Raw genomic sequence first — 27,557 nt, forward strand, 5'->3', positions numbered from 1 at the left:
GCCAATTTTATGGTTATTTCTTCATTTCTTAATTATTTATTTCTTAAATAATATATTTCTTATAGAAAGAAGTCATCTTTGGTTATTGCACCACAAAGACAACTTTTACGAATGGACAAAATACTATACTTTCTATGAAGAACACAGACAAAAACAAGCTGTGACACTGAGTATTCTTGAAAGGTGAACAGTAAGGAAATGGTTACTCGCTTTTATTATAATCCAGGAAGAGAGTTTAAAACAAAGAGTAAAAAATTGCGAGGGTGGGAGAAACAGTGGTGGTCAGTGATTGATCGTTGGGAACAATAATGATAAGTGATTGGTCCAAGCGAAACACAGTCAGACATTACACACTACACATCTCACCTGTCTATGTTAGTGATGGACATTCGTAAATGCACATTCACAATTCATTACCTAAAGTGCAACTAATAATGGTGATTTGTATAACTGACAGTGTTAAGTACAGTGTTGTGTACAGTGTTATGTAAATGTGAAATGTATCATTTTTGCAAGTATATTGATTTTACTGATGTCCGGAAAAATTTTACAGCTTTGAGTAATGACTGACATCTAATACTTGAAGATTTGAAAACTATTTGCAGATTTGACAAAATAAAGGGTCAGAATGTTAAAAACCTAAACAAAGCAGTATTTACAGGAAAGAGAACACAGAGCAGCAATAGCATGTTGAGGAAATAGTCATGGCTTCAGCCATGGTGATTTTAGAGTCTTCCAACCAGATGATGTGATAGAGTGGTGGGGTGGTGGAAGACATGGGCTGGAGTGTAGACCAGAGCAACTAGAACCTTAACCAGAACCTGTGTTCTGCCATGATGTCTGGATTCTGTAGGGTATAACAGTGGAATTGTGTAATAATAAAAATAAAGAATTGATCTTCAGTAAGTGTTTATTCCTGATAGTAGTGCTGTAACACCATTCTGTAAAGTCCTATGATGATGAAGAATCACACCAAGCAAGCACAGGTTCTTTAGATCTTAGACACACTGTCTGCACCTACACTTTGTGGAAATGTGTTACATTTAATTCAGATTATTTCTCAGTGTGAGAAAATAAATGTTCAGGAAATGCCGCTGTGAGTCGAACACATTTCATTAAAAATATCTTCTCTGGAATCTGCATCAGATGAAAATTCTTCATAACCTGAAATTAAACCAAAACAAGTTTAATAAGTTTGCTCGATCTAATATTAAACGATGTTTGTGCTGTTTAACAAGGTTGATCATGAACATCAAAGTAAAATTTAAGTGCAAAGTTTAAAACAATACCCAGTAACTCACTGAATATGAACCTGTTTATAATCAATAGCTCTTTATAAAAATAGGACCAGGTTACTTAAACTTTTGCTTCACCAAACAAACGTATAAAACAATGTTAATGAGTCGAAATATTTGTATATTTTATTTCTGTACATGTTTATCTGAAATACTTGTAAATCACCTCAAGTCCTGTAGTTTAAGACTGAAGAGCTGCTTCATTTCTGATTCTCTGAGGTAATTCCCAGACAGATCCAGTTCTCTCAGGTGTGAGGGGTTTGATCTCAGAGCTGAAGTCAGAGCAGCACAGTCTTCATCTGAGATACCACATCTACACAACCTGCAGAGAGACAATGACACACTCTTCACTATCTCAGTTTATATAATTTGCATGAATTACTGCACTTTTATATCTGGAATATACTGTGGAGTTTAAATTGATTATTTTAATTACATTTACAGCATTTAGCAGACTCCCTTATCCAGAGTGACTTATAGAAGTGTGTGTGGGCGTCACTACATGCAAATGAGCTGTGTCAGGAACGCGCTTCACACATTACAGGTGATCAACATAAGCACACGAGTTTGAAGAAAATCAGCCTTTCTGTTAGAAATCTTTAGTTCAGTTTGACTTACACAAACATTTACACTTTACTAAAACTTTACTAAAAGAATAATAAATGAAGCCCAATATGTGTGTGTGTGTGTGTGTGTGTGTGTGTGTAATTAAATTACATTTAATCAAATTTACAAGAACAATCAGGGCTGAGTTTCCTAAAAGCGTTTTAAAGTTAAGATCATTGTAACTGGGAGAGAGAGTGTTCAAAGTGATGCTCGCTCTACCATTAAACGGTGATATTTGTGCTGTGATGCTTTTGGGAAACTCGGCCCTGATCTGCTTATACTACTACAAACACTGAATACATAAATACTGTGATCAGATCAGGAAAAAACATCAATGTGGACTTAAATGTAATGATTTTCTTCCTCAGGATATTTGATGCTGAACCTAAAACCTCTGCTTCAGTCTCACTATTAGAGAATGTGTCTTACTGAGGAGCAGGTCATGTGACTCTCAGAGAGATGATCATACCTCAGTGTCTCCAGTTTACAGTGAGGATTCTCCAGTCCAGCAGAGAGACACTTCACTCCTGAGTCTCTGAGTTCATTCCAAGACAGATCCAGTTCTCTCAGGTGTGAGGGGTTTGATCTTAGAGCTGAAGTCAGAGCAGCACAGCCTTCACCTGAGAAATCACAATAACGCAATCTGCAGGGAGACAATCAGTACGTTTACATGGACATCAATAACCAAATATTAACCCGATTAAGACAATACTCTGATTAAGAAACTACCATGTAAACAGCGATTTTTAATTACCTTAATCCGATTAAAGTCATAATCGAAGTAAACACAGACTATGTTTACATGGACAGCAGTAATCTAATTATTGACCTTATTCTGAATAAGACAATATTGTGATTAAGGTGTTTACATGAGTCGCTTTTAAAATACTCCTTTCATGTTCCTGTGTTATATGTTATAGAACATAGATCAATGGACATCACACGTCATTACGTCCCCACGCCACGCCGTCCGAAGTCCCTCCAGAATTTCACGTATCAACATACAGTTTGTCTTCGTTATGGTACCGTATACAGTTTTGGGTGTTTTTATTTAAAATTTTTACGAACGCTTCAAGTGCAGTTAATTATTTGTCATGCTGTACGTGCTGGACTGCTTGAAGCCGTGGGCTGCATCTCAAACCTACTATATAGTAGCCGAGATACATGTATTTCGCCTACTATATACATGTATTTCACTTACTATATAGTAAGTAAGTACGCGGTTTGGGACACAACCATGCTCCCTTGTTTGCTGTAAAACGGTTTAGCACTGCCGTGTGTGTGTACGTGTCCTGTCGGAAAATGCGGTGAAATCTCACACACGACGTTAATAGTGTGATTAAGGTGTGTACATGTCTGTAATACACATCGATAATGTGACTAAAACAGCAATACTCCACGTCTTAATTTCATTTGTGTTTACTTTGATTATGACTTTAATCGGATTAAGGTAATTAAAAATTGCTGTTTACATGGTAGTTTCTTAATTAGAGTATTGTCTTAATCGGGTTAAGATTGGATTATTGTTGTCCATGTAAACGTACTGACAAATGGAATTAAGACGTGGAGTATTCCTGTTTTAGTCGCGTTATCGACGTGCGTTACAGAAACCACGTACTTACCTACTATATAGTAGGCGAAATACATGTATCTTAACTACTATATAGTAGGTAAGTATGCGGTTTGGGACGCAGCCTACAGCTTCAAGCAGTCTATTTGCATGTATAGCATGACAAATAATTAACTGCACTTGAAGCTTTCGTGAAATTAATAATAAAAACACCCAAAACTGTATACGGTACCATAACAAAGACCAACTATATGTTGATACGTGAAATTCCGGAGGGACGTCGGACGGCGTGGCGCGGTGACGTAATGATGTGTGCCATTAATCGATCTACTTACTATAACATGTAAAACAGGAACATGAAAGGAATATTCTAAAAGCGACTCAAGTAAACACCTTAATCACAATATTGTCTTATTCAGAATAAGGTCAATAATTAGATTATTGTTGTTCCTATAAACTTAGTCTATGACACACTCTTCACTCTCTCAGTTTAAATAATTACATGGATTACTGCAATTTTATATCTGGAATATACTGTGGAGTTTAAATTGATTATTTTTATTAAGTTTACAGCATTTAGCAGGCTGTCACGAACCTCGAAACGGCACGGAAGCAGGAGCGGGCGGCGGGTGTAGAGCATAGAATCGGGAAGTTCAAGAAACGTAGTCATAGGGCAGGCAAGGGTCAAGCGATCGGGCGAACAATACAAACGGGGTCAGGCAGAGAGCGTAGTCGAGACCGAAAACAAGGATCGAGGATCACGAGAAACAAACAAACTAGAACGGCTTGGTAACGCAGAGAAACGAGCTACTGAGCGTATACTTCGCGTATAAACTGGGTGAATGACTTCCCTAAATACTAGCGGTGAGTGTGTGTGATTGGTGCCAGGTGTATCTGATCAGAACTCCGGGGATGGTGAGCACATGCGTGCATGAGAAGTGAGTGTTGCATCTTGGGAATTTGAGTTCTGATCGGACCGAGCTGTGACAGAACCCCCCCTCAAAGGGCTCACTCCGGGAGCAGAGTTCTTTCTTGGCCTCCTCCGGGGTCGTGGACCAGGGAGATGCGGATGAGTTGCGTGAAAGTCTTTAGTAAGCTGTGGATCCAGTATATCCTGCTTGGGAACCCAGCACTGTTCCTCAGGTCCATAACCCTCCCACTCGACCAAATACTCCAACTTGCCCCTCCTGTGTCTAGATTTGAGGTTGTTCTTGACACGGTAAGCTGGTTGTCCATCAATTTCCAGAGGGGTTGGAGGAGTTTCAGCTGGTACTTCGGTGGCTAGTGGACCGTTGACAACAGGTTTGAGACGTGATACGTGGAATGAGGGGAAGATGCGGCTGTGTCGTGGCAGTTCCAGACGGTAGGTGACTTCATTGACTCGCTTGAGGATCTTGAATGGTCCAGTGTATATTGGCGTTAGTTTTTTACAGCTATGAGCTTGTCTCAAGTCCTTTGTGGACAACCACACCCGATCGCCTGGTTGGTAATTAGGGTGTTCTTTGCGGCGGCGATTTGCTTTGTGCTTGTACATGTCTGTGGTCTCTTTCAGGCGTCGGTGGGTGTCAGCCCAGACACGCTCGCTACGTTCGAACCAGTGGTCAACGGCCGGAGCTGCGGTGGGAGTTGCGTTCCACGGGAACAGTGGAGGTTGGTAACCTAGCACGCACTGGAAAGGGGTGAGATTGGTAGCCGAATGACGTAGTGAGTTCTGGGCGTACTCGGCCCATGGCAAAAACTTGCTCCAATCCTCTGGGTTATTGGCACAGAAAGTACGGAGGAATCGCCCCAGTCCCTGATTGATTCGTTCAACTTGTCCATTGGCTTGTGGGTGATATCCGGAGGTGAGATTCACTGTCACTCCCATCTTGGTCATGAAGCTGGACCACACTCTGGAAGTAAACTGCGGGCCCCTGTCACTGACAATCTCCTCCGGAATGCCGAAATATCTGAACACATGCTGGAATAGAAGTTCGGCTGTCCCGAATGCGGTGGGGAGAGCGTGTAATGGAATGAAATGTACAGGCTTGAAGAACCGGTCCACTGTGACTAGAACTGTGGTATTTCCTTGGGATCTAGGCAGGTCTGTTATGAAGTCTACGGATATGTGTGACCATGGGCGTTCGGGTATAGGTAAGGGCTTGAGCCTCCCAGCTGGGAGGGTCCGAGGTACCTTATTCTGTGCGCAAGATGAACAGGACGTCACCACCTTGTGTATATCTCCCTCCATATTGGGCCACCAGTACTTCTCTTCTAGGAGATGGTGTGTGCGTTGTGTCCCTGGATGCCCTATGCCAAGTACCGTGTGTGCCCAGATGATGAGTTCTTGGCGGTACTCTTCGGGTACAAATAGTTTGTTTGGAGGACACTTTACGGGTACTTGTGACTGGGGAATCTGCTCTAGCTCCTGGTCCAGATCCCACTCTAGCGCATTGATAACACATGAAGGATGAATGATGTACTCTTCATGCTCGTTGACACGTTCTGTGTGGTCGAGACGAGACAGAGCATCAGCTTTTGTGTTCTTGGACCCGGGTCTGTAGGATAACGTGAAGTGAAACCTGGTGAAGAATAGGGCCCATCGGGCCTGGCGGGGTGTGAGTCGCTTTGCAGTGTGAAGGTACTCCAGGTTCTTATGGTCTGTGAAGATGACAAATGGATGTGTAGCCCCCTCTAACCAGTGTCTCCACTCCTCCAGCGCTAACTTAATTGCCAAGAGTTCACGATTTCCCACATCGTAGTTTCCATCAGCGGGGGAAAGCTTTCGCGAGAAGAATGCCACCGGATGGAGCTTTGGCTTCTCTCCAAATCGGTGGGATAGAATGGCTCCTACCCCGGTCTCTGACGCATCCACCTCCACTATAAACGGTCTGGATGGGTCCGGATGTTTGAAGATGGGTGCAGTAGTGAAGGCTTTCTTGAGCTTGTCGAAGGTGGATTGGGCAGTTGAATTCCATGACAGACGTTTGGGTTTCCCCTTTAGCAGGGACGTGAGGGGGTTGGCGATGGCACTGAAATTTCTGATAAACCTTCTGTAGAAGTTCGCAAACCCCAGAAACCTCTGTAGTTCCTTGATCGTCGTGGGTGTGGGCCAGCTTACTACTGCCTGACCTTTTCTTGGTCCATGGAGATCCCCTCGGGGCTGATGACGTATCCCAGAAACGCAATGGTGGTTCTATGGAATTCGCATTTCTCAGCTTTAACATATAACTGGTGACGGAGCAGTCGTTGTAGAACTTGGCGGACGTGGTGAACATGTTCCTCCCGGGAGTCAGAATATATCAGAATGTTGTCGATGTAGGCGATCACATGGCGTCCCAGCATGTCACGTAACACATCGTTAATTAGACATTGGAAAACCGAGGGAGCGTTAGAAAGCCCATACGGCATGACCTGATACTCATAGTGGCCTGAAGTTGTGCTGAACCCAGTCTTCCATTCATCTCCCTCTCGAATCCGGACCAAGTTGTATGCACTGCGTAAGTCCAGTTTTGTGAAGATGGTGGCAGTGCGTAATTGTTCCAGAGCAGCTGGTACTAGAGGTAGTGGGTAACGGTACTTGACACAACACTGGTTTAGTCCTCGGTAGTCGATGCATGGTCGTAAACCTCCTCCCTTCTTCTCCACGAAGAAAAACAAAAAAAAAGAAAAAGATGGCTTTTTGCTCAGTGACCATTAACGGATAGACTCTCCCTCGTGGTGGTGTAGTGCCTGGGAGCAAATCGATTGCGCAGTCGTAATCTCGATGAGGAGGTAGTCTGCTAGCCTTCTTCTTACTGAATACTTCTATGAGGTCGTGGTAAACACTGGGGATCAGAACGTTGTCTGCCTTGTCCGGGCTCTCAATGGATGTGGATGCTAAGGAGATCACAGGGACTTGAAGACAGTGATTGATGCAGTGAGCTGACCAGCGAGTGATCTCCCTTTGATTCCATGAAATTTGTGGATTGTGATGTTCGAGCCAAGGAAGACCGAGAACCACTGGATGCCGGGCCGTCACAATGACATGGAACGTAATCTCCTCCTGATGAAGAGCGCTGGTGCGGAGGTTAATATGTTCGGTACAGTGGGTGATTAAGCCATCTCCAATGGGGGCCCCATCAATGGCTTGGACACGGCGGGGGGTGCTGAGAGGACGAACGGGGATGTTATATTGGAGTATGGTCTCTTGGTCAATGAAGTTCCCTGCCGCTCCAGAGTTGATCAGCGCCTCTAAAATACAGGAAACACTTGAGTAACCCAATATAACGGGTAATACGAATGCAGACTGAAATGAGTACTGGGCAATGGGTTCTAAACTCACCCCTGGCTGAGGTTGTCTAGCAGTTTTGGTTTCCCCTCGGGTAGAGCACTGTTTGAGAGGGCATTGTTGCACGAAGTGGCCCCTCTTGCCGCAGTAGAAACAACAATGTTCACGGCGCCGTCGTTCTCTCTCCTGCATGCTCACCCGAGTCTGTCCCAGCTGCATGGGTTCGCTAGGGCTCTCAGATGCTGGTGCTTCTGCCTCGCTGCGTAAGGAGCGGCGGCTCCGTAGTAGACGATCCAGGCGGATAGCTATGTTGATGAGTGAGTCGAGGGTCAGCTGATCATCGCGGCACGCCAGCTCCGTTACGATGTCGGCATTTAATCCCCGGCGAAACATAGCCTTTAGAGCGGGTTGATTCCATCCGCTCCTAGCAGCCACAGTACGAAATTCAAGAGCGTAATCTGCCACACAACGTGATCAAAGTCCTCCCCAGTCTCCCGGTTGTCTGGAGAGTGATCGAATACAGTACGGAAGCGTGATGTCAGCTGCTCATACGTGCTGATACTGTTCCCTTCCTGTTCCCATTCCGCGGTAGCCCAGAGGAGAGCTCTCCCGGTTAAAAGTTCCATGAAGTGGATTATCTTCTGATTCTCCGTCATGTCTGGGTACATGGAAAAAAACAGGGAGCACTGGAGTAAAAAACCTCGACAGCGTGCCGGATCTCCATCATACTTCTCCGGCGCTGGAGTGGGAGGTAAGCGTGGGGTCGGCGCCGTAGAAAGCTGTGCGGCTTGGTTTAGCCGAGCTACCTGCTCAGTCAGGTGGGCGAGACGGTGATCATGTTCACTAATCATCCGGCCATGTCCCTCGATGGCTTGCGGCCAACGATCTCCCGCTGCTTCCATTGGAAGGCGAAGTATTCTGTCACAAACCTCGTAACGGCACGGAAGCAGGAGCGGGCGGCGGGTGTAGAGCGTAGAATCGGGAAGTTCAAGAAACGTAGTCGTAGGGCAGGCAAGGGTCAAGCGATCGGGCGAACAATACAAACGGGGTCAGGCAGAGAGCGTAGTCGAGACCGAAAACAAGGATCGAGGATCACGAGAAACAAACAAACTAGAACGGCTTGGTAACGCAGAGAAACGAGCTACTGAGCGTGTACTTCGCGTATAAACTGGGTGAATGACTTCCCTAAATACTAGCGGTGAGTGTGTGTGATTGGTGCCAGGTGTATCTGATCAGAACTCCGGGGATGGTGAGCACATGCGTGCATGAGAAGTGAGTGTTGCATCTTGGGAATTTGAGTTCTGATCGGACCTAGCTGTGACACAGACTCCCTTATCCAGAGTGACTTATAGAAGTGTGTGTGGGCGTCACTACATGCAAATGAGCTGTGTCGGGAACACGCTTCACACATTACAGGTGATCAACATAAGCACACGAGTTCGAAGAAAATCAGCCTTTCTGTCAGAAATCTTTTATTCACTTTGGCTTACACAAACATTTACACTTTACTAAAACTTTACTAAAAGAATAATAAATGAAGCCCAATATGTGTGTGTGTGTGTGTGTGTGTGTGTGTGTGTGTGTGTGTGTGTGTAATTAAATTACATTTAATCAAATTTACAAGAACAATCAGGGCTGAGTTTCCTAAAAGCATTTTAAAGTTAAGATCATTGTAACTGGGAGAGAGAGTGTTCAAAGTGATGCTCGCTCTACCATTAAACGATGATATTTGTGCTGTGATGCTTTTGGGAAACTCGGCCCTGATCTGCTTATACTACTACAAACACTGAATACATAAACACTGTGATCAGATCAGGAAAAGACATCAATGTGGACTTAAATAAAATGATTTTCCTCCTCAGGATATTTGATGCTGAACCTAAAACCTCTGCTTCAGTCTCACTATTAGAGAATGTGTCTTACTGAGGAGCAGGTCATGTGACTCTCAGAGAGATGATCTTACCTCAGTGTCTCCAGTTTACAGTGAGGATTCTCCAGTACAGCAGAGAGACACTTCACTCCTGAGTCTTTGACATTATTCCCAGACAGATCCAGTTCTCTCAGGTGTGAGGGGTTTGATCTCAGAGCTGAAGTCAGAGAAGCACAGCCTTCGTCTGACATATCACAATAACACAACCTGCAGAGAGACAATGACACACTCTTCACTCTCTCAGTTTATATAATTATATGGATTACTGCACTTTTATATCTGGAATATACTGTGGAGTTCAAAATGATTAATTTTTATTAAGTTTACAGCATTTAGCAGACTCCCTTATCCAAAGTGACTTATAGAAGTGTGTGTAGGCGTCACTACATGCAAATGAGCTGTGTCAGGAACGCGCTTCACACATTACAGGTGATCAACATAAGCACACGAGTTCGAAGAAAATCAGCCTTTCTGTCAGAAATCTTTAGTTCAGTTTGGTTCACACAAACATTTATACACAACTTTACTAAAATATTGATAAATGAGGTCCTGTGTGTGTGTGTGTGTGTGTGTGTGTGTGTGTGTGTGTGTGTGTGTGTAATTTAATTTAATCAAATTTACAAGAACAATCAGGGCTGAGTTTCCTAAAAACATTGCAAAGTTAAGATCATTGTAACTGGGAGAGAGAGTGTTCAAAGTGATGCCCGCTCTACCATTAAACGATGATGTTTGTGCTGTGATGCTTTTGGGAAACTCGGCCCTGATCTGCTTATTCTACTACAAACACTGAATACATAAATACTGTGATCAGATCAGGAAAAAACATCAATGTGGACTTAAATGTAATGATTTTCCTCCTCAGGATATTTAATGCTGAACCTAAAACCTCTGCTTCAGTCTCACTATTAGAGAATATGTCTTACTGAGGAGCAGGTCATGTGACTCTCAGAGAGATGATCTTACCTCAGTGTCTCCAGTTTACAGTGAGGATTCTCCAGTCCAGCAGAAAGACACTTCACTCCTGAGTCTCTGAGTTTATTCTTAGACAGATCCAGTTCTCTCAGGTGTGAGGGGTTTGATCTCAGAGCTGAAGTCAGAGCAGCACAGCCTTCATCTGAGACACCACAATCACACAACCTGCAGAGAGACAATGACACACTCTTCACTCTCTCAGTTCAAGACACACAGATCAGATCAGCAGGAACTTTTTCATCAAAGAGTCACTGCAGTCTTTAATCACCAAGAAATACAAAATCTTAGACATGAATGATAGAGTGAAGTCAGCACAACACATCACCAAGAAAGAGAACCTGAAGGTGCTGTCACCTAGGAGAAGATTTCCACTCAGGAAATGGACAAAAGCGGTACGAAAGACTCTTCTAAATTAGTTGTGGACAGGATCTATCTGGCACTCTTTCTGATTTTCTGGACTCATCACTTAGTACGTTTACATGGACAGCAATAATCTGATATTAACCCGATTAAGACAATACTCTAAGTAAGAAACTAGCATGTAAACAGCGATTATTGATTGCCTTAATTCCCCTAATGTCATACTCAAAGTAAACACAAATGGAATTAATACATGTGGAGTACTCCTGTTTTAGTCACATTATCGAAGTGCATTATAGACATATAAACACCTTAATCACACTATTAATGTTGTGTGGGAGATTTCACTGCATTTTGCGACAGGACACGTACACACACGGCAGTGCTCAACCGTTTAATGGCAAACAAGACAGAACAGCTGCCATGAAATACATGCAGGTAAGTACGCGGTTTCGGACGCAGCACATGGCTTCAAGCAGTCGTGTATTTGCACGTATAGCATGACAAATAATTAACTGCACTTGAAGCTGTAGTGAAATTAAAAATAAAAACACCCAAAACTGTATACGGTACATTAACGAAGACCAACTGTACGTTAATACATGAAATTCTGGAGGGAACGTCGGACGGCATGACGTGGGGACGTAATGATGTGTGCTGTTAATCGATCTATGTTCTCTAACATGTAACACGGGATCATGAAAGGAATATTCTAATAGCGACTCATGTAAACAACTTAATCACAATATTGTCTTATTCAGAATAAGGTCATTAATTAGATTACTGCTGTAAATGTAAACGTAGTCACTGTATTCTCTTTTTCAACACATGAGACTGGATTGAAAACTCTGTGTCATGGACATTGAGAGACTGGAGATGTCAGTGTGGAGTCAGTACACTCCTGCATCCTGAGCAAACACTGGACAAATACTTGGACTTATAAACTCGATCTACTACAACTTGGATATCTGATCTTAATTTCCAGATTTTCTATTTTCATGGACTTGTAAAGGTGTTCTGAGTGTGGACTTTCTACTTACATGGACTTAAAAATGAGAATAGAGTGCATTGGGTTCAGGGTTTTAGGGTGGGGGGTTGAATGGTGGTGTTTATAAATATGTAAATATCCAAATACAGTCCCCTCCAAAACTATCGGAACAGCAAGGCCAATTAATTTGTTTGTGCTATACACCATTTTGGTTTGTGATCAAAAGATGGATATGAGACGAGAGTTTAAGATTTCAGTTTTTATTTACTGGTATTTACATCTAGATGTGCTAAAGAACATAAAACATTGAACCTTTTGTATCAGAACACCCAAATTTAGGTGAGCAAAAGTATAGGAACAGATAAGACTAAGTAAATTAAAGTAAATATCACATAATATTTGGTTACATATCTCTTGCGTGCGACTCACTGACATCACTAAACCCTTTGGTTTCTTCTTTTGCAATGCTTTTCCAGATTTTCACTGCAGCCTCTTTCAGTTGTTTTTTTTTTTTTTTTTTTGGGGGGGGGGGCGTTTGGGGGGTTGTTCTCCCTTCAGTCTCCTCTTCAGGAGGTGAAATTCTGATCAGTTGGGTGAAGGTCTGGTGATTGACTTGGCCAGTCTAAAACCTTCCACTTTTCCCTCTGATAAAGTTCTTTGTTGAGTTGGCAGTATGTTTTGGATCATTGTCTTGCTGCATGATGAAGTTCCTCACAATTAATTTGGATTTTTCTGTAAATTGGCAGACAAAATGTTCCAGTAAACTTCTGAATTCATTCTGCTGCTACCATCATGAGTTACATCATCAATAAAGATCAGCGAGAATGTTCCAGAAGCCTGAGCCATGACACTACCTCCACCATGTTTCACAGATGAGCTTGTAAGTTTTGGATCATGAGCAGATCCTTTCTTTCTCCACACTTTGGCCTTTCCATAACTTTGTTGGAGGTTCATCTTAGTTCCAGAACTTTTGTGGATCATCTCTGTATTTCTTTATGACTTTCAAACTAGCTTTCTGATTCTTACTGCTGATGAGTGGTTTGCACTTTGTGGTATGGCCTCTATATTTCTGTTCCAAGTCTCTTCAAATGGTGGATTGTGATACCTTCACCCTGCCCTGTGGAGGTTGTTGGTGATGTCACTGACTGTTGTTTTGGGGTTTTTCTTCACAGCTCTCACAATATTTCTGTCATCAGCTGTTGTTGTTTTCCTTGGCCGACCTATTTGGTGTCTGTTGCTCAGTACATCAGTGGTTTCTTTCTTTTTCAGGACATTCCAAATTGTTGCACTGGCTATGACCAATGTTTCTGAGATGCCTTTGATAAATTTTTGCTCTTTTCTCAGCTTCAAAATGGCTTACTTTTCTCCCATAGACAGCTCTCTGATCTTCATGATGGCTTATCCTTTTTAACAACAAATGCAATCTTCACAGGTGAAACTGAAGACAAAAACCACGAGTAGATGTTCAGAGCTATTTATTGTTTAAACTATGAATCTAACAGGACACACCTGGGTAACAAGAAACACCTGTCAGTCACATGTTCCAGTGTTTTGGTCGCCTACAAATTGGTGGTCGAATACAAAATGTGCTACATTCTCTGTCATTTAACATCTTAAAGGTCAAATTCTCTCTCTTGCTCTCTCACAAAACAAAATGTTGCACATAAAAAGATGTTTGTTTTGTGTCATGTACAGATCAAAATTATGTAGCAAATGCTAAATATGTCTTACTGAGAAGCAGGTCATGTGACTCTCAGAGAGATGATCTTACCTCAGTGTGTCCAGTTTACAGTGAGGATTCTCCAGTACAGAAGAGAGACACTTCATTTCTGAGTCTCTGAGTTCATTCCCAGACAGATCCAGTTCTCTCAGGAATGAGGGGTTTGATCTCAGAGCTGAAGTCAGAGCAGCACAGCCTTCATCTGAGACATCACAACCACACAACCTGTAGAGAGACAATGACACACTCTTCACTCTCTCAGTTCAGGACACAGAATCATCAACTTTATCAGCACAGTCACTACAGCCTTAAATCACTGTGTATTACTGTGAATCATGTTTATGAAATTTTAAACAGTATAACTAAAATGAAATGGCGGTGTTAAAAACAGGTTGTATTTTTTATTATTATAGTGTGTGAAAAGGTCTGAAAAGTTGTATTCATGATTCACAGAACAGAACTTCTCAAACCACAATGAAGTGAAAATGACAAAACCTTAACTCTTACAACTGTAACCTAATCCTGAGCTTTTTATCACCAGACTGAAATTATTTCTCTTATTAATGAGGGATTATGTTACTTCTTAAATATCTACATAAGAAAACATGACAACAAGTGTGTCTGTGTGTGTGTGTGTGTGTGTGTGTGTGTGTGTGTGATTATAATTCAGTTTAATTAAATAATTGACAAAAACAATAAGGACTGAGTTTCCTAAATGCATTTTAAAGTTAAGAGAGTGTTCAGAGTGATGCTCGTGCTATCATTTCACGATGATGTTTGTGCGGCAATGCTTTTGGGAAACTCTGCTCTGATTGGCTGATTCTATTACATAAATATTGTGATCAGATCATTAGGAATGTGGAAAAGTATGATAGTATTCTATTTAAACTACATCTCTGGGGCAGGTGATTGAGTCTCATGGCTTCTCATATCATTGCTATGCTGATGACACCCAGCTCTATTTGTCCTTCCAGCCTGATGATCAATCTGTCTCTGCAAGAAACTCTGCTTGCCTGTCGGACATCTCGGTCTGGATGAGGGAACACCACCTCAAGCTCAACTTAGCAAAATCTGAGCTTCTCATCATCCCATCCTTTCCTTCAATCAACCACAACCTCAATGTACAGCTCAGCTCAACCACACTCAAGCCAACTAGGACGGCCCAGAACCTTGGGATGACTCTTGACAGCTTGACCTTTACAGTCCACATCTCAACAACTGCATGGTGCTGTAGATTCATCCTGTATAACATCAAAAGAATGAGACCCTACCTCACCGAACAAGCTACACAGATACTAGTCCAGGCTCTTGTCATATCAAAACTGGACCTCTGCAACTCATTACTCTCAGGCCTCCCAGCCAGCTCCATCAACCCCTTCAGACGATTCAGAATGCAGCAGTACGCCTCGTCTTCAACCAGCCCAAACGGACCCATATCACACCCCTCTTCATCTCCCTCCACTGGCTTCCTGTAGCCGCCCGTATCAAATTCAAGGCCTTGATGCTCACGGACAAGACCTTGTCTGAAACAGCACCCTCCTCAACTCTCTCCTGAAGGCTTACATTCCCTCACGCAACCTGCGATCGGTTAACGACCGACACTTAGTAGTCCCTACTCAGCGTGGCTCAAGGTCCCTTTCCAGAGCCTTCAAACTAACTGTCCCTCATTGTTGGGATGAATTTCCGACCTCACACCGGACCACAGAAACTGTCACTATTTTCAAAAAACAGATAAAGACCCACCTCATCCGTGAACACCTAACTAACCCCTAAAATGCCAACCCCACATTATCTAAAAAAATAAATAAATAAATAAAAAAATGTACTCTGGCTCTTACACCTCTTCTCTGCACACTTTGCTTCTCTAGAACTCAATTATAAATCTTGTATGGTAGCACTACTTGTATTGTTCTCTGCTTGATATATCGCTTTGCTTTAATTTCCTCATTTGTAAATTGCTTTGGATAAAAGCGTCTGCTAAATGAGTAAATGTAAATGCATAAGCTTCATTGTGCACTGAAATGAGATGATTTTCCTCCTCAGGATATTTGATGCTGAACCTAAAACCTCTGCTTCAGTCTCACTATTAGAGAATGTGTCTTACTGAGGAGCAGGTCATGTGACTCTCAGAGAGATGATCTTACCTCAGTGTGTCCAGTTTACAGTGAGGATTCTCCAGTACAGCAGAGAGACACTTCACTCCTGAGTCTCTGAGTTCATTCCCAGTCAGATCCAGTTCTCTTAGGTGTGAGGAGTTTGATCTCAGAGCTGAAGTCAGAGCAGCACAGCCTTCATCTGAGATATCACAATTACACAACCTGCAGAGGGACAATGACACACTAGCTGCGTTTACATGGACAACAATAATCCACTCTTAAGCGATTAAGACCATACTTTGATTAAGATACTACCATGTAAACAGCAATTTTTACTTACCTTAATCTAATTAAGGTCATAATTGAAGTAAGCAATAATCTAATTAAGACAGGTGGAGTACTCCTGTTTTAGTCGCATTATGGACGTGCATTACAGACATGTAAACACCTTAATCACATTATGAACGTCGTGTGAGCGTTTTCACCGCATTTTGCGACAGGACACGATCACACACGGCAGTTTTACGTTTTACGGCGAACAAGAGAGTTCGGTTGCGTCCCAAATCACATACTTGCCTAATAGGCCTGCAGTGGGGAAAAATACATGTATCTTGGCTACTATATAGACAGTAATTACACGATTTGGGACGCAGCCCACGGCTTCAAGCAGTTGTCTATTTGCACGTATAGCATGACAAATAATTAACTGCACTTAAAGCGTTTGTGAAAAAATAAAATAAATACACCCAAAACTGTATACGGTACCATAACGTAGATGAACTATATGTTGATACGTGAAATTCTGGAGGGATGTCGGACGGTGTGGCGCAGTGACATAATGACGTGGGCTGTTAATCTAATTATGTTCTAAAACATGTAAAATGGGAACATGACAGGAGTATTCTAAAAGCGACTCATGTAAACACCTTAATCATAATATTATCTTAATCATAGTAAGGTTAATAATTAGATTAATGCTGTCCATGTAAACGTAGTCACTGTTCAGTCTTTCAGTTCAGGACACACAGAATCATCAACTTTATCAGCACAGTCACTACACTGCACTGCAAAGACTGCATCACTGCAGTCTTTAATAACTATGAAATACAGAATTTGAAATACAGAATTATGAATTATATAAGAGCAATAACTAAAAAACAAACAAAGAGGGTGTGTGTGTGCGTGTGTGTGTGTGTGTGTGTCTGTCTGTCTGTCTGTGTGTGTGTGTGTGTGTGAATTTATCATGGTAATAAATTTAAGACACAGGAAAACACAAGGGTAACAGAGTATGTAGTTTATTGAGAATCACTATCATTCACATCATACACTGGGGAGAGAACAGGACTTGTAGGAGAATAATCTGTGGGTGAAAGGCAATATAGTGGTGTGTTTGTAGCAAAGCTACTATCTTCAACAGAGGAAAGAATAAACGGGTCCTACACAGAGGTCATGGGAAACAGCTGAGCCTCAGTTTGAGTAGAAGCATGAACATGGGACACCGATGGAGGGATACGATAAGCGGGAGGATAAGGAAACCCTGGGGGTACAGGTGAAGAGCAGAGATGGTCCAGCAGAACTGTAACAGCCACTGCCAAATGTGCCAGCTGATGACGTATATATTCACCCAGGCCTGTGAGATTGAGCAGCCGAGGGAGAGAAAGGAGTTGGTCAGCTGTATGGAGATCAGAAAGAAAGGACAAAGATGAGATAAAACAGCAGTGGTAGCACTTAAAATATATCCACATATATACATGTACAAGCACATGCAAAGAATGTAGGAAACAGGTATCAATACATGACATGGAAAAAGCATGAAGCTGAAAAACACACTCATAAGATGTTTGTTAGAGATAAGGAATCTCAGATTATGTCTTTCATTCCTCCGTCAGCCTTTCAGCCTTTTACTTCTCTTAACTCTTAGTTCTGTGCTATGAGTGAGAAAGTGTGATTGACCGCAGAACGTTCAGGTCTGGAGAGTCTGAATGAACACACACTGACACATGCTGTTCACAGAGACATCCAGTTTATTTTTGCAGAACAGGAGTATTTATACACATAGGTAAGCATCAGGGCGGTCATGGTGCTAGACACATTCAGACAAAGCACACAGTCATACTACAAAAATAAATATTTTCTATACCTTGAAAAGATATGTGTCAGCTATAATAAAGGATGGCAGTTGATCAGCTTATTCAAAGAGGTAATTAAATTAATACATTCATCATAGGTATTTGGTAAATGGCACACTTATATAGCACTTTTATCCAAAGCGCTTTACTCTGTGTCTCATTCACCCATTCACACAAACACTCACACACCATTGCTAGCAGAGCTACCATGCAAGGAGCTAACTTGCCATCGGGAGCAACTTGGGGTTCAGTGTCTTGCCCAAGGACACTTTGGCATTTGGAGTCATGCGGGTCGGGAATCGAACCGCCAACCCTACGATTAGTGGACAACCCGCTCTACCAACTGAGATACAGCCGCCCCCTATTTGACGCAATATTCCCCGTATCTAAGGTGTCTTAATAGCAGTTCATAATATAAGAGAGTACATGATATAAGAGAATTCCCTTCAATGTTTAAGAAACACACACACACACACACACACACACACACAGAATGTTTAGAAAGCACCAAAAATGTATAAAGAAACTCAGAATTAGAAAAGAATTATGTGTAACAATAGGCAATAATAAAAATATATCTCACCCATAATGAAGAAGTGGTAAAATATCCAAATTGTCCAGGACAACGGGCAGATGAGATGCGCACAGCTCGGTTACCGGAAGTGAGAATGCCAGTAAGGGACTTGTTAAATACCCGAAAGAAAAACATGAAGATAAGGGCCTATCCAATGACTGAAAATGTGTTTTACGGGGATTCCAAAGTGAGAATATTTGATTCTAATGGTATTTAAAAATGAGAAAAGTTGAGTTTAAGGAGAAATAATAAAAAAAGAAATTATTACAGCATATTGGGATTACAAAAGAATGAGATAACTGGGTGTAACCTAAAGATAAGTCTGTATAAATAGGGCGTTGAGTCTGTTTATAGATTCAGATCACTTTGGGATGTCTCACTGATCGGACCTCATGTTGTTTTTTGAACAATAAACTGGATTTTTGCTTCTCTCATCCAATGTGTTCTAGATTTTTACTTTCGATTGTGCTTTTGAGTATGATCACTTATGGAAAAAGGTAATTAGCACCACTACTCGTTTTTGACATGACACTATGTATTTCTGTCTTATTTTTAATGTCCTGACTAAAACTGTTAATCAGAAATGCTCTCTTCAGTTCCAGTTCTGAGACAAGCAAAGATCAGTAACATCAACTATATGTAGAAAACGCAACTAATATTGTGATCAGATAATTAGGAATCAGATCAATCAGTGTGCACTGAAACTATTAGAGAATGTGTCTTACTGAGAAGTAGGTCATGTGACTCTCAGAGAGATGATCTTACCTCAGTGTGTCCAGTTTACAGTGAGGATTCTCCAGTCCAGCAGAGAGACGCTTCACTCCTGAGTCTCGGAGTTTATTCTTAGACAGATCCAGTTTTCTCAGGTGTGAGGGGTTTGATCTCAGAGCTGAAGTCAGAGCAGCACAGCCTTTATCTGAGACACCACAATCACACAACCTGCAGAGAGACAATGACACACTCTTCACTCTCTCAGTTCAGGACACACAGATCAGTTCAGCAGGAACTTTTCATCCAAGAGTCACTGCAGCCTTTAACCACTATGAAGTACAGAATTATGAATTATATGAGAGCAGTAAGTAAAAAACAAACAAAGAGGATGTGTGTATGTGTGTGTGTGTGTGTTTCTGTCTTCAGAGGTAACAAATGTAGTCATATTTTGAGGAACATGTGACAGTTTTTAGCTTCAGGACCTTTAGCTGGTCCCAGTGAGGATTTATTTTTACAGAAACTGCAGTTCAAGGTTAAGGTTTGGCTGTAGGTTGTTAAATTCTGATTTTTATCTTAATGTTGTTTTAAAGCAGGATGTTGAATTGCCAGGATGTTTCCTGACTTGTGTAATCTCACAGCTGTTGCTTGTTACAATTCACCCTTTTGTTGAAGACATTTCCCCTACTGGCTGAGACCAATCAACATCCAGCACTGAATCTCCAACCTGTTTACTTCGCACCAAAATACTTTCTTCTGTACCCAATATACAGTGAGGGAAAAAAGTATTTGATCCCCTGCTGTTTTTTTACGTTTGCCCACTGACAAAGAAATGATCATTCTGTAATTTTAATGGTAGATTTATTTGAACAGTGAGAGACAGAATAACAACAAGAAAATCCAGAAAAACATGTCAAAAATGTTATAAATTGATCTGCATTTTAATGAGGGAAATAAGTATTTGACCCCTCTGCAAAACATGACTTAGTACTTGGTGGCAAAACCCTTGTTGGCAATCACAGAGGTCAGACATTTCTTGTAGTTGGCCACCAGGTTTGCACACATCTCAGGAGGGATTTTGTCCCACTCCTCTTTGCAGATCTTCTCCAAGTCATTAAGGTTTCGAGGTTGACGTTTGGCAACTCGAACCTTCAGCTCCCTCCACAGATTTTGTATGGGATTAAGGTCTGGAGACTGGCTAGGCCACTCCAGGACCTAAATGTGCTTCTTCTTGAGCCACTCCTTTGTTGCCTTGTCCGTGTGTTTTGGGTCATTGTCATGCTGGAATACCCATCCACGACCCATTTTCAATGCCCTGGCTGAGAGAAGGAGGTTCTCACCCAAGATTTGACGGTACATGGCCCCGTCCATCGTCCCTTTGATGTGGTGAAGTTGTCCTGTCCCCTTAGCAGAAAAACACCCCCAAAGCATAATGTTTCCACCTCCATGTTTGACAGTGGGGATGGTGTTCTTGGGGTCATAGGCAGCATTCCTCCTCCTCCAAACACGGCGAGTTGAGTTGATGCCAAAGAGCTCCATTTTGGTCTCATCTGACCACAACTCTTTCACCCAGTTGTCCTCTGAATCATTCAGATGTTCATTGGCAAACTTCAGACGGGCATGTATATGTGCTTTCTTGAGCAGCGGACCTTGCGGGCGCTGCAGGATTTCAGTCCTTCACGGCGTAGCGTGTTACCAATTGTTTTCTTGGTGACTATGGTCCCAGCTGTCTTGAGATCATTGACAAGATCCTCCCGTGTAGTTCTGGGCTGATTCCTCACTGTTCTCATGATCGTTGCAACTCCACGAGGTGAGATCTTGCATGGAGCCCCAGGCCGAGGGAGATTTACAGTTCTTTTGTGTTTCTTCCATTTGCGAATAATCGCACCAACTGTTGTCACCTTCTCACCAAGCTGCTTGGCACTGGTCTTGTAGCCCATTCCAGACTTGTGTAGGTCTACAATCTTGTCCCTGACATCCTTGGAGAGCTCTTTGGTCTTGGCCATGGTGAGTTTGGAATCTGATTGATTGATTGCTTCTGTGGACAGGTGTCTTTTATACAGGTAACAAGCTGAGATTAGGAGCACTCCCTTTAAGAGTGTGCTCCTAATCTCAACTTGTTACCTGTATAAAAGACACCTGGGAGCCAGAAATCTTTCTGATTGAGAGGGGGTCAAATACTTATTTCCCTCATTAAAATGCAAATCAATTTATAACATTTTTGACATGCATTTTTCTGGATTTTCTTGTTGTTATTCTGTCTCTCACTGTTAAATAAATCTACCACTAAAATTATAGACTGATCATTTCTTTGTCAGTGGGCAGACGTACAAAATCAGCAGGGGATCAAATACTTTTTTCCCTCACTGTAACAACTTGCTTTAAGATGGGATGACAGAGATGGTGCAGACATGAGCCTAACACTCTGTTCTCTGTCTCTCCAACGGTGGTATAGTGTTGTAAATAAACCATATTTTCCATAAAGCGACATGTTGCTGATCTTTACTGCAAAGTTCCTGAGTAATCTCTGCAGTAGGATTGTGTGTGTGTGTGAGAGAGAGAGAGACTACATTTACATGGACGGCAATAATCTAATTAGTGACCTTATGCTGAGTAAGATAATAATGTGATTAAAGTGTTTACATGAGTCACTTTTAGAATACTCCTGTCATGTTCCCGTTTTACATCTTTTAGAACATTATTAGATTAACAGCCTGCGTCATTACGTCACCACGCCACGCAGTCCGACGTCCCTCCAGAATTTCACGTATCAACATACAGTTCGTCTTCGTTATGGTACCGTATACAGTTTTGGGTGTTTTTATTTAATTTTTTACGAACGCTTTAAGTGCAGTTAATTATTTATCATGCTGTACGTGCTAATAGACGACTGCTTGAAGCCGTGGGCTGCGTCTCAAATCGCATACTTACCGTCTATATAGTAGCCGAGATACAGGTATTTTTCCCCACTACAGGCCTATAGTAGGCAAGTATGCAGTTTGGGACGCAGCCGTGCTCTCTTGTTTGCCCTAAAATGTTGAGCACTGCTTTGTGTGATCGTGTCCTGTCGCAAAATGCGGTGAAAACTCTCACATGACGTTAATAATGTGATTAAGGTGTTTACATGTCTGTAATACACGTTGATAATGCGACAAAAACAGGAGTACTCCACATGTCTTAATTAGATTATTGCTTACTTTGAGTATGATCTTAATTAGATTAAGGTAAGTAAAAATTGCTGTTTACATGGTAGTTTCTTAATCACAGTATTGTCTTAATTGGGTTAAGAGTGAATTATTGTTGTCCATGTAAACGCACTGAGAGAGAGAGAACTCTACATAAAGTTCACACCCCATGATGAACAATGAATGCAGTACAAAGGAGTAAATGTTCTCTGTCTTTAGAACCATCACTTATTTCAAAGCTTATTTTCAGCTTCCTTTATTACTGAGAAAGCTGCAGGAGAAAGTCGTCATGATTATTTTTAACGCCGTGACTAAAACTGTTCGTCAGAAATGCTCTCTTCAGTTCCAATTCTGAGACAAGAAAAGATCAGTAACATCAACTATATGTAGAAAACACAACTAATATTGTGATCACATAATTAGGAATCGGATTAATCAGTGTGCACTGAAACTATTAGAGAATGTGTCTTACTGAGGAGCAGGTCATGTGAGAGATGATCTTACCTCAGTGTCTCCAGTTTACAGTGAGGATTCTTCAGTACAGCAGAGAGACGCTTCACTCCTGAGTCTGTGAGTTTATTCTCAGACAGATCCAGTTCTCTCAGATTGGAGGATTCCGATCTGAGCACTGAGGCTAAAGCTGCAAAACTTTTCTCATTTAGGCCACAATTATTAAACCTGAAGGAAAGAACAAAATACATGATGCAATAACAGTGCACATTATCAAACAAGTTCTCAAACACTTTTTTATATGAAATTTACAAACATGCTATACATGTGCTACAACATGCTGCATCATTTACTGTGTAATGTGTGTTTACTGAATGTAGATTAGAGACATTTATACCACAGTACCATTGGTTCTGGATTCTGATGGGTCAGAAGGTGTTGATTAATTTTCTATAACAGCAGCTCTTACAGCAGTGCAGCTACAATCACAGCTTTATATTAATGCACTCTAATACATTATTGTTTCTATAGTAACAGCTCATTCACAGGGACTTGTTTCATGGAGTTATATTAACATTAACAGAGGAAAAACAACTGGTGCAGCTCCAGAATAAGTGAAACAGGAATTTGTTTGATAGACAAATTACTTTGGTGTAAGAGGAATAATACACTTTGCTGTTTTAGGAAAATAATCAATGACAGATTATTACAGTAACTCTGCTTCATGTTGGTCTGCATCACAACACCCTTTTCCACTATTTTCCTATAATATGTTTGATTCTATATTAAATATACACTATATGGCCAAAGGTATGTAGACCCCTGATCATCACACCCATATGTGGTTCTTCCCCAGACTGTTCCCACAAAGTCTGAAGCACACAATTTGTATAGAATGGCTTTGTACACTGCAGCATTACAGTTTCCCTTCACTGGAACTAAGAGACCCAAACATGTTCCAGCATGACAATGCCTCTGTTCACAAAGCGAGCTCTATGAAGACATGGTGTGTCTGGAGTGGAGGAACTCGAGTGTCCTGCACAGAGCCCTGACCTCAACCCCACTGACCACAGAGTGCACCCAAGGCCTCCTTGCCTGAAATCAGTGCCTGACCTCACTAATGCTTTTGTGGCTGAATGAACACAAATCCCCACAGCCACGCCCCAAAATCTAGTGTAAAGCCTTTGCAGAAGAGTGGAGCTTATTATAAAAGCAAAGGGGAATAAATCTGGAATGGGATGTTCAACAAGCACATATGGGAGCAATGATCAGGGGTGCACATACTTTTGGCCACACAGTGTACAACTCTTACGTTATCTTATGAGGTCTAACAATGTTCTTGTATCTTGCATGTATGCTGTAAGAATATTGTAACAGTGTAACAGTTATATTCAGCATTACTTACTGAGCTTTTCTGGATGCTGCAACCACAGGCAGGAGCTTCAGAAGAACCGCGTCTGGTGTACAGTGTTTGTTGGTATATTTATCAAGCACAAACACATCCTGTTCTTGCATTGATGTCAGTAACACAAACACCACAGCTGACCACTGAGAAGAAGAAAGTTCGCTTTGTTGTAAATTTCCAGATTGCAGGTAGTGTTGGATTTCCTCAACTAGAGAATGATCATCCAGTTCATACAGACAGTGGAACAGATTGATGGATTTCTCTGTTGAGGGATTCTCTCTGATCTTCTCCTTGATGTAATGAACTGTTTCCTGGTTACTGTGGTAGCTACTTATTGTCTGTCTCACTATGGTTTGTAAGAGGATCTGATTGGACTCCAGTGAGAGACCCAGAAGAAAGCGAAGGAAAAGATCCAGATGTCCATTTCCACTCTGTAAAGCCTGATCTACAGCACTCTTGTGGACATCTGAGATCGTAACTTTTCGCACAAATATCAGCAAGGATGGCTTTTTAAAAACATTTCTCTTTTCATTCATGAATTTCAGGTGCACATATAGAGCTGCGAGGTGTTCCTGAATGCTCAGATGAACAAAGCAGTACACTTTACTCTGGTGAAGCCCAAACTCCTCTCTGAAGATCTGTGTACACACCCCTGAATACACTGATGCTTCTGTCACATCAATGCCACACTCCATCAGGTCTTCCTCATAGAAGATCAGGTTGCCTTTCATCAGCTGCTGAAAAGCCAGTTTACCCAGTTTCAGAATCATTTTTTTATTTGTCTCTCTGTTCTTTGTGTACTTTTTCTTTATGACGTTTGTCTGAATGATGAGGAAGTGTGTGTACATTTGAGTCAGAGTCTTGGGGATCTCTCCACTCTCTGCTTCACCCAACATTCTCTCTAGAATAGTTGCTGAAATCCAGCAGAAGACTGGGATGTGGCACATGATGTAGAGGCTTCTTAATGATTTCAGGTGTGTGATGATTCTGTTGCTCAGGCTCTGATCACTGATCCTCTTCCTGAAATATTCCTCCTTCTGTGGGTCATTGAACCCTCGTACCTCTGTGACTCGATGGACACACTCAGAGGGGATTTGATCAGCTGCTGCTGGTCGGGAGGTGATCCAGATGAGAGCAGAGGGAAGCAGATTCCCTTTGATCAGGTTTATCAGCAGCACATGCACTGATGCTGATTCAGTTACATCACACAACCTCACTGTGTTCTGGAAATCCAGAGGGAAACGACACTCATCCAAACCATCAAAAATAAACAGAACTTTGTCCAAGCTGGAAATGTTTGTTTCTTTTATCTCCTTAAAAAAGAAATGAAGAAGTTCCATCAGACTCAGGTTTCGATCCTTCATCAAATTGAGCTCTCTGAAAGGAAGTGGAAATATGAGATGAACATCCTGATTTGTTTTCCCTTCAGCCCAGTCTAGAATGAATTTCTGCACAGAGACTGTTTTTCCAATGCCAGCAACTCCCTTTGTCAGAACGCTCCTGATGGGTTTGTCTTCTTCAGATAAGGGCTTAAAGATGTCATTGCATTTGATTGGTGTTTCCTCTGTTGTTGCTCTCCTGGATGCTGCCTCGATCTGTCTCACCTCATGTTCATTATTGACTTTTCCACTGTCTCCTTCTGTGATGTAGAGCTCTGTGTAGATCTCATTGAGAAGTGTTGGGTTTCCCTGGTTTGTTATCACCTCATTTACATGCTGAAACTTCTTTAGCAGATTTAATTTGCATCTCTCCTGAAGATGAGGTTCAGTAATTATAGATTTCCACCTGTAAAATGGTAATATTCAATTCAATTAAATTTTATTCATACCGTGCTTCTAACAATGGACATTGTCACAAAGCAGTTTTACAGAAATAAATTTGAAATGTTTAAATGTATCCCTAATGAGAAGCACGAGTGGCAAGGAAAAACTCCCTGAGACAAGAGGAAGAAATCTTGAGAGTTACCAGACACAAAAGGGAACCCATCATTTGACACCGAATATATGACTCTAAATAAATTGTCTTCTATAAACCATAATACACATGTGGTGAGATATCAAGCACAATCTCTGTAATTTCACTTACTGACCTAATCAGAAATCCTCAACAGAAAGTTATTGCAGAGATGTTTTAATACCAGTATAATAATAATAATAATATTAATAATAATAATAATAAAAACTGGTGATTTTGATCTTACCCTGTATCTTTGATTAAGATATTTTGTTCTGTCTTGTTTCCTGCTCGCTGAAGCACACTGTGAAAACAAATAAGAATATATATTATACACCTGGCCCTGTGATGGACTGGCACCCTGTCCAGGGTGTACCCCGCCTTGTGCCCAATGCTCCCTGGGATAGGCTCCAGGTTCCCCATGACCCTGAAAAGGAGTAAGCGGTAGAAGATGGATGGATGGATTATACACCTGTACACCTTTATTGCACCATTATCGTCATTAGATAAGATTATGGTTTGAGCTTTAGACTTAAATCTGTTACAAGAAATACAGACTTTTCAGATAATGCAAATGTAACTAAATCTGATGGATATGAACTATTTTATAACCAATACTGCTAGAAATAAGATTATATACAGTGACCCCAAAAAGCATTTTGACACTTAAGCCCCATTTATGGCTTAAGCCCCATTTCATACCCATGTATGAATTTGACTGCATTAGAAAACCTGTCAAACCCAGTGGTATTTATTTTAAAGAAAACAACAGCAGCCAGTGACAGAAACATTGTGAGAACTATGAAGAAAAACCTATAAAAAGCAGTCAGTGACATCACCAACAACCTCCACAGGGCAGGGTGAAGGAATCACAATCCACCAAAAAGACTAAGAGCATGTTGTTTAAACCATATAGATGTACATACCAGGAAATAAAGACTGAAATCCTAAACTCTTATCTCATATCTATCTTTTGATCTCAAACCCAAATTCTCCAAGATGCTCAGAGAAAACTTACCAGCCAATTTTCACATGAAAATGTACCAGTGACTAATCATACAATTTTAAAAGGCAAATGTTTTTCACAACAAATAGTGACTTTTTAGTTAGGAAAGGTTCTTTTTTGTTATTCTTGAAGTTATATATTTACAAAAATACGTGTTACCCGTGTCCATGTGAGGATTCTCTCTTCTCTTTAAACATTAGTGGAAAATCCATAGACTCTTCACTCTTCATAGACACACAGCTGGGTCCTGGTGAGTCTGATCTCCCTATCTGGGTCTCACTGCGCACACACACAAACACACACACACACACACACACACACACACACACATACAAACACATAGAGTGCACAAAATGTTTTA

At 41.5% G+C, this 27,557-nt stretch overlaps 1 protein-coding gene across 1 annotated transcript; it reads right to left on the reverse strand.

Annotated features, from left to right (window-relative positions):
• Nucleotides 1–640: 640 nt before the first annotated feature.
• Nucleotides 641–27,545, reverse strand: LOC128604774 (NACHT, LRR and PYD domains-containing protein 12-like). The gene is made up of 12 exons (XM_053619868.1): nucleotides 27,356–27,545; nucleotides 26,438–26,494; nucleotides 24,238–26,022; nucleotides 22,887–23,060; nucleotides 19,255–19,428; nucleotides 15,835–16,008; nucleotides 13,742–13,915; nucleotides 10,614–10,787; nucleotides 9,684–9,857; nucleotides 2,371–2,544; nucleotides 1,462–1,617; nucleotides 641–1,164 (listed from the first exon to the last, which is right to left on the reverse strand). Exons 1-12 carry the CDS (start codon nucleotides 27,535–27,537, stop codon nucleotides 1,158–1,160), a joined length of 3,405 nt encoding a protein of 1,134 aa, XP_053475843.1. The 5' UTR covers nucleotides 27,538–27,545; the 3' UTR covers nucleotides 641–1,157.
• Nucleotides 27,546–27,557: the final 12 nt, after the last annotated feature.

Source organism: Ictalurus furcatus, unplaced genomic scaffold (assembly GCF_023375685.1).
Source record: "Ictalurus furcatus strain D&B unplaced genomic scaffold, Billie_1.0 scf3, whole genome shotgun sequence".
Taxonomy (NCBI): domain Eukaryota; kingdom Metazoa; phylum Chordata; class Actinopteri; order Siluriformes; family Ictaluridae; genus Ictalurus; species Ictalurus furcatus.